Source organism: Schistocerca nitens, chromosome 6 (genome assembly GCF_023898315.1).
Source record: "Schistocerca nitens isolate TAMUIC-IGC-003100 chromosome 6, iqSchNite1.1, whole genome shotgun sequence".
Lineage (NCBI taxonomy): Eukaryota > Metazoa > Arthropoda > Insecta > Orthoptera > Acrididae > Schistocerca > Schistocerca nitens.
Window position 1 is genome coordinate 340986588 of NC_064619.1, and position 18718 is coordinate 341005305.

At 43.1% G+C, this 18718-nt stretch overlaps 1 protein-coding gene across 1 annotated transcript in view; it reads right to left on the reverse strand.

The window, feature by feature from the left end:
* Window positions 1-18718, reverse strand: part of LOC126262334 (adenylate kinase isoenzyme 5) — a 483860-nt gene that overhangs the window by 41518 nt on the left and 423624 nt on the right. Inside the window, exon 8 of the mRNA XM_049958893.1 lies at window positions 14873-15051. Coding sequence (XP_049814850.1) covers window positions 14873-15051 — 179 coding nt within the window. The remainder of the gene's footprint in view (window positions 1-14872; window positions 15052-18718) is intronic.

Sequence of the window (18718 nt, forward strand, 5' to 3'; positions counted from 1 at the left end):
TCAGCGAATAGTTCTATGCATCGAGAACAGCCTCTCAGCCTGGAAGTGTTAAATGAAGAAGGACCACATTTTCTGTATTATCAGTCTCACCTAAACTTTGGAAGTGTGGTTACTAGATTGTACTTAAAGCCTGTCTCATATGCACCACATGATCAAAAGCACCTGGTCACGTATTAGTTGACATTACTATGGTGTCTGTCCACTCTTCTCCTGTATGACGGTTTTAGCTCTGTTAAGGACACTTCCAGTGATGTGTCTCGACGTCTGTGACGGAATGGGTGACCAGCGGAGGTAACGATGTTGGACGCTGGGGTTTGGTGAGAATCGACGTTCTAACTCAGCGCAAAAGTGCTCCACTGGATTCAGGACGGAAAACTGGGCAGGCATGTCCATAAGGATTGTTACTGTCCACGCTGCTTTACGCCAGGATGCACTGTATACTGACACAAACTACCATCGCCTCCAATCTATTCCTCTACAGTACGTTGTTCACAATGCTGCACAGATCGCACACTACTTGAAGATCGCGCGTTGAATGCAGCATTCCCAATCATGGCAACAATAACTTCTTCGACAATTTGTGACGCAACTGGCCGCCGGCCTCTGCCAGGAGTAATTCCCAAATTGGTCGTTAATTCTAACTTCTGAATCACGATCTTCAATCCCGGCGTGGGACGAGGACCTCTCCAAATTCCTTCAACGCGTCGATACTAGCGAAGAGCAGCAGCACTACCGATGTTTTGATGAAACAGCTTTATGAGTAAAGTCCAACCCACCTCGTCCGGACCGCTGCTGACTCTCTGTAACTGTATTTCACACTGTATTGCACACTCGTTCTTGCGTTTCAATCCTTTGTCGCTATACCAGTAACCGTGCCTAATGACAAGTAATGATACTAACACTACTAATAACATAAATCCTGCAGCTCACAATCTGAACATCATTCCTATAAAGTTTGGTACCCACACGGAAAATAATTTTCCGTCTACAAGGGCTCACTTGCCTAAAGTTTAATTATAACCAACCTGTACTTTACTGTTTGCACTACAAATGAAGCCAGGTAAGGTTCTCCTGGTATTCGCCAATCCCAAACAGTTACATCAGATTCAGACAGGGTACAACGTGATTCATCACTCCAAATCCCTCATTTCCAGCATCTACTGCTCAGTGGTGTCGTTCTTTACATAATCTCCAACGACGTTTAACATTACCTACAGAAATGTGCTGCTTATGAGAAGCTGTGAGACCGCTGTACCCCATTCCTCTTGACACACTACGCACAGTTATTGTTCTAACTGGACTGCTAGTGGGGCTTTGGAACTCGCGAGTTATCCCTTCCACAGATTTCATGTGATTTTTCGTTACCATTCTTTCTAACGCTCCCTTTCTACATCTACATGCACATTTGTACCCTGCGAACCACTGTGAAGTGAATGGCAGAGGGTACAGCGTACGTCCCACTGTACCAGTTATTAAGGCTTTTTCCCGTCCCATTCGTGTATGGGGCGCGGGAAAATTGACAGTTTAATTGTTTCTGTGCAGACTGCAATTAATCTAGTCTTATCCTCACGATCCCTATGGGGGCGATATGTATGAGGTTTTAGTATATTCCTCGAGTCATCGTTTAAGGGGCTCCGGAAAGGCTGAAAATCATGAAAAGTTCAATTTTTACTTTTTTGCGTTTTCTGAACCTGCAGACTATTACCTTTTAATAGATATATAATTTATTCAATTCCGAAGACTACAACTATTTTTAAATATTTTTGAAATGTGTTCTACATGGGCGTGACCCACTGTGGCGCTGTTAAACTGCTGTCAAATGGTGTTATTATTAACGTCCGTGTTCATCAGGTACATTTTAGTGATGTGAGATAAAGTATGTGTTGTGGCTAACCTGTGATGGTTCAATATACAGGGTGAGTCAACTAACATTACCGCTGGATATATCTCGTAAACCACATCAAATACTGACGAATCGATTCCACAGACCGAACGTGAGGAGAGGGGCTAGTGTAATTGGTTAATACAAACCATACAAAAATGCACGGAAGTATGTTTTTTAACACAAACCTACGTTTTTTTAAATGGAACCCCGTTAGTTTTGTTAGCACATCCGAACATATAAACAAATACGTAATCAGTGCCGTTTATTGCATTGTAAAATGTTAATTACATCCGGAGATATTGTAACCTAAAGTTGACACTTTAGTACCACTCCTCCACTGTTCGATCGTGTGTATCGGAGAGCACCGAATTACGTAGGGATCCAAGGGGAACGGTGATGGACCTTAGGTACAGAAGAGACTGGAACAGCACATTACGTCCACATGCTAACACCTTTTTATTGGTCTTTTTCACTGACGCACATGTACATTACCATGAGGGGTGAGGTACACGTACGCACGTAGTTTCCGTTTTCAATTACGGAGTGGAATAGAGTGTGTCCCGACACGTCAGGCCAATAGATGTTCAATGTGGTGGCCTTCATTTGCTGCACACAATTGCAATCTCTGGCGTAATGAATGTCGTAGACGCCGCAGTACATCTGGTGTAATGTCGCCGCAGGCTAACACAATACGTTGTTTCATATCCTCTGGGGTTGTAGGCACATCACGGTACACATTCTCCTTTAACGTACCCCACAGAAAGAAGTCCAGAGGTGTAAGATCAGGAGAACGGGCTGGCCAATTTATGCGTCCTCCACGTCCTATGAAACGCCCGTCGAACATCCTGTCAAGGGTCAGCCTGGTGTTAATTGCGTAATGTGCAGGTGCACCATCATGCTGACACCACGTACGTCGACGCGTTTCCAGTGGGACATTTTCGAGCAACGTTGGTAGATCAATCTGTAGAAACGCGATGTATGTTGCAGCTGTTTGGGCCCCTGCAATGAAGTGAGGACCAATGAGGTGGTCGCCAATGATTCCGCACCATACATTTAGTCCACGGTCGCCGTCGCTCTACCTGTCTGAGCCAGGGAGGATTGTCCACGGACCAGTAATGCATGTTCCGTAGATTCACTGCCCCGTGGTTTGTGAAACCCGCTTCATCGGTAAACAGGTAGAACTGCATCGCATTCTCTGTTAATGCCCATTGACAGAATTGCACTAGATGATTAAAGTCATCACCATGTAATTGCTGAAGTAGCGACACATGAAACGGGTGAAAGCGGTGACGATGCAGTATGCGCAAGACACTACTTTGACTCAGTCCACCGACTCTCGCAATGTCCCGTGTACTCATGTGTGGGTTCATGGCAACAGCGGCTAACACACCAACTGCACTCGCTTCTCCTGCGACGGGCCTGTTACGGACCCGTTTGCGTGCTACGACCATACCTGTTGCATACAGTTGGCGGTAGATGTTTTGCAATGTGCGGCACGTTGGATGCTCTCTGTCCGGGTACCGTTCTGCATACACCCTGCAGACTTCAGCTGCATTTCGTCGACACTCGCCATAGATGAGTATCATCTCCGCCTTTTCAGAGTTCGAATACACCATGGTCACAGTTCCTACAACACTACACTATCACAGACGTCTGGTAACAAGATGTACTACAGTTGGTCTGCGTGCGGAGACGAATGCAGAATAACAATAGCAGCAAGCGCTACATGCGGACACTGCGACAGTTAGACCAAACCACAACAGCGCATTACAGCCACACTCGTAAACACGGTCGTCATCATAAACATGTCCCTGCAGATGCTGCTCGCCGACCGTGGCCCGTGTTTGTTACAACACGCAACTGAACGTCGGAGGTTTCAAGTGTCAACTTTAGGTTACAATATCTCCGGATGTAATTAACATTTTACAATGCAATAAACGGCACTGATTACGTATTTGTTTATATGTTCGGATGTGCTAACAAAACTAACGGGGTTCCATTTAAAAAAAACGTAGGTTTGTGTTAAAAAACATACTTCCGTGCATTTTTGTATGGTTTGTATTAACCAATTACACTAGCCCCTCTCCTCACGTTCGGTCTGTGGAATCGATTCGTCAGTATTTGATGTGGTTTACGAGATATATCCAGCGGTAATGTTAGTTGACTCACCCTGTATATTGAACCATCACAGGTTAGCCACAACACATACTTTATCTCACATCACTAAAATGTACCTGATGAACACGGACGTTAATAATAACACCATTTGACAGCAGTTTAACAGCGCCACAGTGGGTCACGCCCATGTAGAACACATTTCAAAAATATTTAAAAATAGTTGTAGTCTTCGGAATTGAATAAATTATATATCTATTAAAAGGTAATAGTCTGCAGGTTCAGAAAACGCAAAAAAGTAAAAATTGAACTTTTCATGATTTTCAGCCTTTCCGGAGCCCCTTAAACGATGACTCGAGGAATATACTAAAACCTCATACATATCGCCCCCATAGGGATCGTGAGGATAAGACTAGATTAATTGCAGTCTGCACAGAAACAATTAAACTGTCAATTTTCCCGCGCCCCATACACGAATGGGACGGGAAAAAGCCTTAATAACTGGTACAGTGGGACGTACGCTGTACCCTCTGCCATTCACTTCACAGTGGTTCGCAGGGTACAAATGTGCATGTAGATGTAGAAAGGGAGCGTTAGAAAGAATGGTAACGAAAAATCACATGAAATCTGTGGAAGGGATAACTCGCGAGTTCCAAAGCCCCACTAGCAGTCCAGTTAGAACAATAACTGTGCGTAGTGTGTCAAGAGGAATGGGGTACAGCGGTCTCACAGCTTCTCATAAGCAGCACATTTCTGTAGGTAATGCTAAACGTCGTTGGAGATTATGTAAAGAACGACACCACTGAGCAGTAGATGCTGGAAATGAGGGATTTGGAGTGATGAATCACGTTGTACCCTGTCTGAATCTGATGTAACTGTTTGGGATTGGCGAATACCAGGAGAACCTTACCTGGCTTCATTTGTAGTGCAAACAGTAAAGTACAGGTTGGTTATAATTAAACTTTAGGCAAGTGAGCCCTTGTAGACGGAAAATTATTTTCCGTGTGGTGACTCACCCTGTATATCGCTGGTGTGATTGTCGATTGTTTCATGTTTATTTTCTCTGTCGTTATCTCGAAAATATTCGTAATTAATTCTGTTTCTTGAGTCTCTGTTTTGTTGAAGTATAATAATGAGTAAAAGTAAAGTTATTAGAAATCCTCTGAAGGCTTTTAAGAAAAGGAGAAATGTTGGAAAGCCAAAGGTATGTGTTATTACTGTAAACAATAAAGACGATAACCAAGTGAGTGAACCTAACCTCTCAAGTACACATGCCCATAGCAGTCAAAGTGGGAAAGAAAATACTTCACAGAAGAAGCTTGGTTCAATGAGTAAAAACTATGAATATTTTATGGGCGAATCGGATGTGAATGAAATATTTGATATGTCGGTTCTCAAAGGAATTTTTTCAAACTGTGTAAGATGTATTCATTGTAGTGAAGTTGGTCTGGAACTCTCCATAATAAAGCACGTAGGACTTGCTAGTGAAATACAACTGAAATGTGATAAGTGTTCATACATGACCACCTTTTGGAACAGTGTTGCAGTAACTGCAACTGAAGAAAATGGTAGCAAAATCTACGAACACAACATTAGATTTGTTTATTCCTTGCGTTCATTTGGTAAGGGTGCTACTGCAGGTGCAATTTTCTGTGGCATCATGAATCTTCCAAATCCCCCAACCAAGTTTACGACCTATAATAAATTAATAGGGTCTAAAGTAGAAGATGTCTGTATAGAATCTATGAAGAACGCTGTGGAAGAGGCAGTAATGGAAAATAATGGTAACAGAGATTTGACTGCAGCGTTCGATGGTACCTGGCATAAACGGGGACACACATCTCTTCATGGTGTAGTATCTGCCACCAGTATGTATACAGGGAAAGTTTTAGATGTAGCAGTAATATCAAAGTATTGTAGATGTCCACAAAAATATAAAGGTACACATGAAAATAATTGCAAAGCTAACTATAGTGGCAGTAGTGGAGGAATGGAAGTGGCTGGTCTTGCCAGTATATTCCAGCGTTCTGAGGCGTGTGATAAAGTGCGATATGTTAATTACCTTGGTGACGGTGATTCTAAAAGTTTCAAACATGTTCAAGGACTGAAGCCCTATAGTGATGATGTTGTAGTGCAGAAATTTGAGTGTATTGGACACGTACAGAAGCGAATGGGAACAAGACTTCGGCGACTGAAAGCTTCGTACAAAAAACAAAAACTCAGTGATGGTAAAGGGTTGGATGGGAAGGGAAGGTTAACTGACAGTGTAATTGACAAAATACAGAACTATTATGGAATGGCTATTAGGCAAAATACACAAAGTGTCGACGAAATGAAGAAGGCTGTTTGGGCTCTTTTTTTTCATACTTCTTCAACCGATGAAAATCCCCAACATAGCTTGTGTCCCAAAGAAGAAGACAGTTGGTGTAAATATAACAAAGGATTGCTAACTGGTGAAGTGTACACTCATAAGCATAGTCTGCCTCATGCAATAATGGAGGTGATAAAACCTATTTTCAGAGACTTAGCAGCACCTGAACTGTTGAAAAAGTGTATTCACGGAAAAACTCAAAACCCCAATGAAAGTGTAAATAGTGTTATATGGTCGAGAATCCCCAAGACCGTATTTGTTGGAACAGAAACACTTCACTTTGGTGTGTATGATGCTGTTGCGACTTTCAATGATGGCAACATTGTAAGGTGCAAGGTATTTAGAAATATGGGAATGAAGATAGGTTCTAACATGGTACGAGCGATGCTTGCTTTAGACAAGGAACGCCTTCGGGCTGCAGACAGGGCTGTAAAGAGTCTAGAAATACAAGCAAGAGTAAACAGGAGGAGGAACAAGAGGAAGCTGGAGGAGGAGTTTGCAGAGGATGAAGATAATCCATCCTATGGACCTGGAATGCACTAAAAAGTTAATCCAATCTTTGTCGCTCGATTCCCAAAACTTTTATTTTCTCATACTAATTACATGTTTTCTAAGGATCTTCCAAACATATTTGTTTCAAACTTTCAGTAAATGTTACACAGTACCTTCTGCATAATTTAACACAGCCTTTTTCCAAAAAACTGTATATTTTTGAATATATAAATAAAAATTGCAAAAAAATTTTGTGAATTTTCGTTACAATTGAAAAAAAATCATCTTTAATAACTGAACTAAAATTTTGTAAAATCCCTGTGTTAAGTTGTAGCCCATATTCCAATAAATAATCTGTAAAAAGTTCAACTTCCTACCTCAAATACTTTGTGAGGAAAGATGTAATTTATAAGCGTTATTTTAACATTGCAAGTATAGGGCGTTCCGGAGCCCCTTAAAGCCGGTTCTTGAAATTTTGTTTGTAGATTTTCTCGTGATATCTGCCGCCTATCTTCAAGAGTGTCCATTCAGTACTTTGAACATCAGTGACATCCTCCCGCGATTTAGACAGACCTGTAACCATTTGTGTTGCCCTTCTCTGCGAACGTTCAACATCCCCCGTTAGCACTGTTTGGTGTGGGTTCCACACACTTGAGCAGTATTCTAGGATTGGTCGTACGACTGATCTGTAAGCATTCTCCTTTGTAGAGTGATTGCATTTCCCCAGTATTCTACCAATGAACCAAAGTCTGCTACCTGGTTTACCCATGACTGTGCCTATTTGATCGTTCAACTTCACGTTCCTACTGTAACGCCCAAGTATTTATATGAGTTTACAGATTATGTTCGTAGGATAATACGTTTTTTCGATTTTTGAAGCGCGCAGTTTTAGATTTTTGACCATTTAAAGCAAGCTGTCAATCATTGCACCAATCTGAAATCTTGTCAAGTCTGAGTGCCTATTTGTACAGCTTCGTTCAGACTGTACTTCACTGTAGATAACTGCATCATCTGCGAAAAGTCTGAGTTTGCTATTAATGTTATCTGAAAGGTCATTAATACACAAATTGAAAAGCAGGGGTCCCAACACACTTCCCTGGTATACACACGAAGTTACTTCCACAGCTGTGGATGACTTTTTATCGAAGACAACATACTGCGTCCTCCGTACCAAGAAATTCTTAATCCAGTTACATATTCCGTCTGATACCTCTTATGATCGCACATTTGATAATAAGCATAGGTGTAATAAAGCGTCAAATGCCTTTCAGTGATCAAGTAATATTGAATCTTCCTGACAGGCTTGAGCCATGGCTGTCAGGATGTCACGTGAGAAAAGGGCGAGTTAGGTTCCACATGATCTATATTTCCGAAATCCAAGGTGATTGCCAAGGAGGAGGTCGTTGACTTCGAGATACCTTATTATGTTTGAGCTCAATATTTCCAAACATTCTACAACTAACTGAAGTAAAGGATATTGCACGGTAATTTTGTGGGTCACTTTTTCTATCCGTCGTGATAGAAGGGTGTCACCTATGCCTTCTTCCAACTGATGCTTACAGTTTTTTGTTCAAGGGATCTGCGATAGATTAGAGTTAAGACAGGGACTAACTCAGTCGCGAATTGAGTATGGAATCAGACAGGAATTCCATCGGGCCATGTGATTTTTTTCTGTTTCAACGATTTCAGCTGTTTCTCGACGCCACTGACACTGATAAATATTTCACTCATCTTTTCAGTGCTGTGAGAACTAAATTGTGGAAATATTCGTTCTCGTTTGCAGAGGAACATTTGAAGACAGAATTAAGCATTTCTGGTTTTGATTTGCGAGTCTCAAATTCATTAATGCATTAGTGGCCTGTTTCTTTAGAATTTTCTTTATAGTGACAAAAGCAATGGAATACCTCCCAATATCGTGTCACATCTCATTTGGAACGGAGTAATGCAGAAACTCGACTCACATAGTCGTTGTATGTCCCCTGCAGAAATACTGAGCCATGCCGCCTCTATAGCCGTCCATAACTGCGAAAGGGTTGTCGGTGCAGGATTTTGTGCACGAACTGAGCTCTCGATTGTGTCGCATAAAAGTTAAATGGCATTAATGTCCGGCTATCTGGGTGGCCAAATCCAGATTGTTCTTCAGACCAATCTCGAACAACTGTGGCATCGTAACACGGTACATTGTCATCCATAAAAATTCCGTCTTTGTTTGGGAATGGCTGTAGATGGCCTCCAAGTAGCCGAACATAACCACTTCCAGTCAGTGGTCGGTTCAGCTGGACCAGAGAACCCAGTCCATTCCATGTAAACACAGCCCACACCATTATGGAGCCACTACCAGCTTGTACAGTGCCCTGTTCACAGCTTGGGTCCACGGCTTCGCGGGATCTGCGTCACATTCAAACCCTATCATCATCAGCTCTTAACAAATGAAATCGGGAATCATCTGACCAGACCAGGTTTTCTAGTCATGTAGGGTTCAACCTAAATGGTCATGAGCCCAGGAGAGACTCTGCAGGTGATGACGTGCAGTTGGCGTCAACACGAGATTTCGCCGCACTATCCTAACGGATACGTTAGTCGTACCTGTCACATTGACTTCTGCGATTATTTCATGCAGTGTCGCCGTCTGTAGCACCGATTACGCGAACTCCACTGCTTTCGGTCGTTAAGTGAAGGCCGTCGGCGACTGCGTTGGCTGTGGTAACTCTCGACACTGGATCTCGGGATATTGGTGTCCCTAACGATTTCCGAAATGGAATGTACCATTCGTGTAGCTGCAACTACAATTCCGCCTTCAGAGCCTGTTAATTCCTATCCTGTGGGCAGAATGACGTAGGAAACTTTTTCACACTAATCACCTGAGTACAAATGAGAGCTCCGTCAATGACCAGACCCTTTATACGTTGTGTGTGTGACACTGCCGCCATCCGTATATTTGCATTTCGCTGTCCCATGACTTTTGTCACCTCACTGTGTAGCATAGATACGCTCTCCCATTAGAAACTGTCCTACTGGGTGCATATCGATAGAGGCATAATCAACTATTCTTGTAACTTGAGCTTAAGTTCCTGTATTTTTCGTCAGTACGTGAGGTGTGCCTGACGTTGGTTTAGGTCTCATTGTTTCTTCTCATTTTCACTTCATAATCGCATCAGCAACAGTCGACTTTGGTCGCCTCAGAAGGGCTGAAATGTCACAGATGCATTTATTACCAGGTTCCTTCCGTCCCTTTACAACGAACCCGCACCTACCTATGAACATTGTCTCAGCATATCATCAGTAGGGAAGCCGAGCGAAACCTACTGCACTTCGACGTGAACCAGGCTGTAATTAAAGTCACTAATCTACATTTCGGGACGAAGTTTTCACACGAAATGAAAGGTTGGAAATGTTGTCCTTAATTAATATACTCTGAAACTTAGGTGAACAACTAACAACTATCACCGCCAAGCCCGTGCTAGTCTTAACACAGTCACTCACAATCCCTTTCACTCACGTTAGCAAGCTAATGGTGTTGCATTTCCCGAAAACGTAATAGCTACAAAAATACGGATTGTTTTTGATTGAGAATCCTCGACAAATATTAATTCTGTCGGTACCTAATGCAGTCGCAGTTTTTAGCCACCGACCTGCTCAATACGCCACGCGGAATTTATGTCTTTTCTCGTCACAAAATTCACTTAAAAAATTCCGAAATTTCTACACACCCATCGGAATAATTATGCCGTCACTCTTGATGTATGAAACACTCTTAGATCCGGCAACTTATCATTTCCATCGGAACTACTACTACACACGTCCGAACTATTTCATGGCTAAGCTCCGACTCCTCTCTAGAATACTCTAAGTCTCCTCTACCACCACAGAAAGGCGCGCCAAGAATATTGCTTTCCCATTCGTCAGTTTACTCAACAGCCAATAACAAAACAACACTATATAGCGTCAGTCCGCGCTTTTCATCAATAACCAATCGCAAAATAGTAAACCTAACGACTGCACTTTTTACCGACGTAATTATCTAATGTTGTTGTTGTGGTCATCAGTCCTGAGACTGGTTTGATGCAGCTCTCCATGCTACTCTAACCTGTGCAAGCTTCTTCATCTCCCAGTACCTACTGCAGCCTACATCCTTCTGAATCTGCTTAGTGTATTCATCTCTTGGTCTCCCTCTACGATTTTTAACCTCCACGCTGCACTCCAGTACTAAATTGGTGATCCCTTGATGCCTCAGAACATGTCCTACCAACCGATCCCTTCTTCTAGTCAAGTTGTGCCACAAACTCCTCTTCTCCCCAATTCTGTTCGATACCTCCTCATTAGTTATGTCATCTACCCATCTAATCTTCAGCATTCTTCTGTAGCACCACATTTCGAAAGCTTCTATTCTCTTTTGGTCTAAACTACTTATCGTCCACGTTTCACTTCCATACATGGCTACACTCCAGACAAATACATGACTTCCTGACACTTAAACCTACACTCAATGTTAATAAACTTCTTCAGAAAAGCTTTCCTTGCCATTGCCAGTCTACATTTTATATCCTCTCCACTTCGACAATCATCAGTTATTTTGCTCCCCAAATAGCAAAACTCCTTTACTACTTTAAGTGTCTCATTTCCTAATCTAATTCCCTCAGCATCACACGACTTAATTCGACGACATTCCATTATCCTCGTTTTGTTTTGTTGACGTTCATCTTATATCCTCCTTTCAAGACACTGTCCATTCCGTTCAACTGCTCTTCCAAGTTCTTTGCTGTTTCTGACAGAATTACAATGCCATCGGCGAACCTCAAAGTTTTTATTTCTTCTCCATGGATTTTAATACCTACTCTGAACTTTTCTTTTGATTCCTTTACTGCTTGCTCAATATACAGATTGAATAGCATCGGGGAGAGGCTACAACCCTGTCTCACCCCCTTCCCAACCACTGCTTCCCTTTTATGACCCTCGACTCTTATAACTGCCATCTGGTTTCTGTACAAATTGTAAATAGCCTTTCGCTGTCTGTATTTTACCCCTGCCACCTTCAGAATTTGAAAGAGAGTATTCCAGTCAACATTGTCAAAAGCTTTCTCTAAGTCTACAAATGCTAGAAACATAGGTTTGCCTTTCCTTAATCTTTCTTCTACGATAGGTCGTATTGCCTCACGTGTTCCCATATTTCTACGGAATCCAAACTGATCTTCCCCGAGGTCGGCTTCTACCAGTTTTTCCATTCGTCTGTAAAGAATTCGCGTTAGTATTTTGCGGCTGTGACTTATTAAACTGATAGTTCGGTAATTTTCACATCTGTCAACACCTGCTTTCTTTGGGATTGGAATTAGTATATTCTTCTTGAAGTCTGAGGGTATTTAGCCTGCCTTATACATCTTGCTCACCAGATGGTAGAGTTTTGTCAGGACTGGCACTCCCAAGGCTGTAAGTAGTTCTAATGGAATGTTGTCTACTCCCAGGGCCTTGTTTCGACTTAGGTCTTTCAGTGCTCTGTCAAACTCTTCACGCAGTATCATATCTCCCATTTCATCTTCATCTACATCCTCTTCCAGTTCCATAATATTGTCCTCAAGTACATCGCCCTTGTATAGACCCTCGATATATTCCTTCCACCTTTCTGCTTTCCCTTCTTTGTTTAGAACTGGGTTTCCATCTGAGCTCTTGATATTCATGCACGTGGTTCTCTGTTCTTCAAAGTTCTCTTTAATTTTCCTGTAGGCATTATCTATCTTACCCCTAGTGAGATAAGCCTACATCCTTACATTTGTCCTCTAGCCATCCCTGCTTAGCCATTTTGCACTTCCTGTCGATTTCATTTTTGAGATGTTTGTATTCCTTTTTGCCTGCTTCATTTACTGCCTTTTTGCATTTTCTCCTTTTATCAACTAAATTCAGTATCTCTTCTGTTACCCAAGGATTTCTACTAGCCCTCGTCTTTTTACCTACTTGATCCTCTGCTGCCTTCACTATTTCATCCCTCAAAGCTACCCATTCTTCTTCTACTGTATTACTTTCCCCCATTCCTGTCAATTGTTCCCTTATGCTCTCCCTGAAACATTGTACAACCTCTGGTTCTTTCAGTTTATCCAGGTCCCATTTCCTTAAATTCCCACCTCTTTGCAGTGTCTTCAGTATTAATCTACAGTTTATAACCAATAGATTGTGGTCAGAGTCCACATCTGCCCCTGGAAATGTCTAACAATTTAAAACCTGGTTCCTAAATCTCTGTCTTTCCACTATATAATCTATGTGAAACCTTCTAGTATCTCCAGGGTTCTTCCATGTATACAACCTTCTTTCATGATTCTTGAACCAAGTGTTAGCTATGATTAAGTTATGCTCTGTGCAAAATTGTACTAGGCAGCTTCCTCTTTCACTTCTTAGCCCTAATCCATATTCACCTACTACGTTTGCTTCTCTTCCTTTTCCTACTGTTGAATTCCAGTCACCCATGACTATTAAATTTTCGTCTCCCTTCACTACCTAAATAATTTGTTTTATCTCAATATACATTTCATCAATTTCTTCATCATCTGCAGAGCTAGTTGGCATATAAACTTGTACTACTATAGTAGGTGTGGGCTTTGTGTCTATCTTGGCCACAATAATGCGTTCACTATGCTGTTTTTAGTAGCTTACCTCCTATTTTTTTTATTTATTATTAAACCTACTCCTGCATTACCCCTGTTTGATTTTGTATTTATAACCCTGTATTCACCTGACCAAAAGTCTTGATCCTGCTGCCACCGAACTTCACTAATTCCCACTATATCTAACTTCAACCTATCCATTTCCCTTTTTAAATTTTCTGACCTACCTGCCCGATTAAGGGATCTGACATTCAACGCTCCGATCCGTAGAACGCCAGTTTTCTTTCTCCTGATAACAACGTCCTCCTGAGTAGTCCCCCCCCCCCCCCCCCCGGAGATCCGAATGGGGGACTACTTTACCTCCGGAATATTTTACCCAAGAGGACGCCATCATGATTTAACCATACAGTAAAGCTGCATGCCCTTGGGAAAAATTACGGCTGTAGTTTCCCCTTGCTTTTAGCCGTTCGCAGTAGCACAACAGCAAGGCCGTTTTGGTTAGCGTTACAAGGCCAGATCAGTCAATCACCCAGACTGTTGCCCCTGCAACTACTGAAAAGGCTGCTGTCCCTCTTCAGGAACCACACGTTTGTCTTGCCTCTCAACAGATACCCCTGCGTTGGGGTTGCACCTACGGTACGGCTATCTGTACCGTTGAGGCACGCAAGCCTCCCCACCAACGGCAAGGTCCATGGTTCATGCTGAAGTTTTGTTTATGCCTAAAGTTATTTTCTATTGTTATTTATACCTGAATTAACTTTCCCTTTACCATAAACTTAGTTTACAAATCTATTCTACAAAAATCCCATTTGTCCACATGCATACTTCTTCTAAATGTTCCCACACTAATTCCCACTATATAACTCGTTAAACAATTATCTTCATATTAACCTTAAACCACACTCACGCATAATTCATACTGCTAAAACACATTTATAACATTTTACCTACACAAAAAGACATAATAACAGTTTATGAAAAACGTTCTATTACTTTAGTGCACTCTAGTGGGCACAATCGGAACTAAATCACTGTCCCCTATCCAATACTGTTCTCTAACGGCTGATAAATAAAATACGTGCGCGTCCAGTCTCGCGTCACCATCTGTCACTATCCAGCTCTGAGATACATTTCCCACTTAACCGCCTCCAAGGTAGGATCGGTATACGGCGCTACGCCTCAACTGATCCAAATTCGAAGTCACTGAGCTCTCCTGAGAGACGCATTTGCTGTTACTGCTTCTCTGATGACAACACAGTATCCCCCCCTCCTTCATCCCGCATCCTTTTACACTCGCTCATCCGCCTCTTCTGACATCTGTTGGACAATTCCGCATTACTTAGGGCTGCCCTCGTATTTTTTATCAGATTGTGTGTGTAGCGCGTTCGTTTACAGGATAAAGAAGGGCGGGCGGCGTACCTGCGGCGCCATGTCGCCCGCGGCGATGGCCTGCCGCAGCTGCGGCGCGTCCTCGGCGTTCCTGTTGCCCGGCGCCTCGGCCGCCGCCCGCAGCAGCCGGCCCACGCTGCAGTGCGCCCAGCCCGCCGCCGCGCGCACCACCTTGTCGCACAGCGCCGCCTTGTTGCTGCCCGGACCCCCTGCACGTAGCACACACACACTCTAACTAAACACACGGAGACAATAAAGGCAAGAGAAACAACTCCAGTACACAAAATTGGCAGAACACTTAGAAGGTGCAACAGGTCTACCAAAGAGACTGATTACACTACGCTTGTCCGCCCTATTCTGGAGTACTGCTGTGCGGTGTGGGATCCGTATCAGTTGGGACTCACGGATGACATCGAAAAAGTACAAAGAAGGGCAGCTCGTTTTGTATTATCGCGGAATAGGGGAGATAGTGTCACAGACATGACATGTGAATTGGAATGGCAACAAAGGGGTTTTTCGATGCGACGGGATCTTATCATGAAATTTCAATCACCAGTTTTCTCCTCCGATTGCAAAAACATTCTGTTGGCACCCACCTACATAGGGAGAAATGATCATCACGATAAAATAAGAGAAATCAGGGCTCGCAGAGAAAAATTTAATTGCTCGTTTTTCCCGCGTGCCGTTCGAGAGTGGAACGGTAGAGAGACAGCGTGAAGGTGATTCATTGAACCCTCTGCCAGGCACTTTAGTGTGAATAGCAGAGTAATCACGTAGATGTAGGAATATTTTCTGACAGGGAGAGGCCACTAGGTTCAGACCACGGATTTGATTTACTTCAAACTTCGCACACTTCTAACAGTCCATTAGAGCAACATAATGTGCAAGTAGTACACCTTACTATTTAGACGATTTCGAGAAAATCGAAGAATAACTTTACGTGTCATTGAGGTACCGGTGCGTCGCGACCTCGATCACGAGTTGGCGGCGGTCATGTGGTTAGCGTTCAAGCTCTGTAATCGGTGGATCCCTGGATCTCGTCTCGCTAATGTTTTTCTTTTACTTTATATGGCTCTGAGCACTATGGGACTTAACATCTCAGGTCATCAGTCCCATAGAACTTAGAACTACTTAAACCTAACCTAAGGACATCACACACATCCACGCCCGAGGCAGGATTCGAACCTGCGACCGTAGCGGTTGCGCGGTTCCAGACTGTAGCACCTAGAACCGCTCAGCCACACCGGCCGGCCTTTACTTTATATTTTTTCAGCACTATTCACATAATTTCATACATACAAGGTGCGATTCAGAAGTTTCAAGACTGATTCATTTCTGAGTAGGGGAGCACGCGCGGACCGGTTCCGCCGGGTGGGGGAAGTAGTCGGGGTCTCAGGGAACGAACTGACGCTACGGCAATTGCCTCCGGAACCCTGGAGACTGCACATCGCCTGCAGCGTGAGTGCGTGTCATTGACCTCGGTCGAAAAATGGGAGGGGTGAAAATGGAGCAGCACTTGGAGCAGCATTACGCGATTAAGTATTGCGTGCGACTGAACAAAACCGCCAGGGAGACTCTCGGTATGATTCAAGAGGCCTTTAACGAAGAAGTCATGTCCCGTGCAATGGTTTCCATGTGGCATAAACGTTTTAAATATGGCCGCGGGAATGTTGAAGACGACGACCGCTCTGGGAGGCCATCATCAAGCTGAACGGATCAAAATGTGGAGAAATTGCGGAAACATTTAAACAATGACCGTCGAGTTGAGGGATCGAGTTTACCGCATCCGCCTGGCGATCAAGGGCGATTGTATTCTCCACCACGACAACGCGCCCGCTCACACGTCGCCCGTCGCCGCCGAAGTTTTGTTCAAGTTCAGCGTGACAACACTGCCGCAGCCACCCTACAGCCCCGACTTGGCTCCAAGTGACTTTTTCCTCTTCCCATAAATCAAGACAGGCCTAACAGGGAAGCGATTCGACTCCATCGACGCCATCCAGCAGGCTTGACAACATGACGCCCAAGGCCTTCCAGAAGGGCTACGAACAGTAGAAGACGCGCTGGCAGCGCTTTGTTGATGCTGAATGATCATATTCTGAATAATTTTAGTCCGCTGTACTTCAATGTCCAATAAATTTCTAGTTCTGAGTTATCTCTTGAAACTTTTGAATCACACCCTGTATAACATTTGAATTCTCAACATTATTTGGTTGTTTGCTAATTATTAGGGTTCCGAATCTCTTTCAGTAAAAAATGGAACCCTTAGAGCATCACTTTCTTGTTTTCCGTCTGTATGTCAAGACACCTTTTTCTCAGAAACGGGCAGATGATCAAGTTGAAATTAATGTCATATACAGACGTCTATAGGCCCATGCGGGGTAATAACTGTAAACTTCTAAGGTAATGCAGCCAAACTATATGGCCATTTATGTCACATATTTTGATATTCGCAAACTCCCTCATCAAAACTTATATGTCACTTCCCGTTGACCTTGAATCATGAAAAAGAGTCCAGAAATTGCTAATTCGTAATTATATCATACGAAAACATTTCTTTGGCTAGTTTTCACCTGACAAGAACTTATAATTAAAACAGTCAGTATTTCTGCATTCAGACTGACTGAGTCGCAATGATAAAAGTCAAACATCAAGCAAGGAATGGGTTTGTAAGGTGTCAGAATAAATGAAGGTCAGATTCGCATCTTACATGAGAGCCTTATACATCGCAACAACAAGGAGAATATGGCACCTAACTTAATTCGGCGGTAATGACCAAATTTGTCTAGCAGTGTGTAATGCAAAAACAGATGACATTCAATGGACGATAATTAACACACCGTTCCTATAATCCATGTTTGAGCGGAAGGTGAAACAAGCAGCGAGAGGCGTTTTAGTTTGGAATTCAGAGGGACGATGCAGAGGCAGGGCTGCACTACAGGGGGTACCACGGTAACCACTTAAAGGGGTGTCCCAGGAGGAAAGTCAACGACCGTGCAGTTGACTCTGATGGGGAGAGTGAGTATAATGGCCCATCTGAGGGAGGACAGGAAAGAAAGCTTTTAGAAAACTGCGTTTCGGAATTCGAAATGGATACGAAACAAGACCAGTGACGCATTTTCGATCATGTGTCCAGTGAGTGGTACACACATGAGAGAGTCAATGTACGCATTTAGGCATCTTGAACGGGCACAAAACGTCCAATTGGCGGAAACGCGCTAGTAAGGTGAAAAGAGCCAAAGTTTCGACGCAATTTAATGGTAGGGACCTTGCGATTGGTAGAGACAGTTTCCACAAAATAAGAGGAACGCTCTTATTGGTCGAAAAAAGCTGTGACCTGAAGAACGAAAGAACCCAGGTGAAGAGCAGTTCGGATATGAGTAAGACGGAAATTCGGCTATGAGTAAGATGGAAATATTCGTGGACTCTTCTCTGAACTGACGTCAAGTGCAGAACAGAGCACATAATGCACTGTACGACGCAGAGGAGTAATTTGTGTGAACACTGTGTTCACAGCGGCTGATATCCAACTAGAAATTAGCTGTAGCATCGTTTAGCTCCAACTGTGGAGAAGCGTACCAGCCAATTAGTTAACTGTTCTTGCAAGAACTGAGAGGGCATTATAATATGCACGCTGCTCCAACCATGCGCGTGTATATCGCCACATTCTAAGACTAGGGATGAGTACATGTTCTCTCGCACAACGAGAAACATAGGGAAAGTTTATGTTGGAAAATTCAGTAAAGGTTTAATTAGTTTTATAGGAATTTCAGCGGAAAAAAAGCGGCCTAGCAGACGACAGCTCATTGCAGCTTAAGGTAAATACCATGTGCAGAGGCGTAAACTTGTTGGTTCACCAGCTTGCATCCACCGTAAACT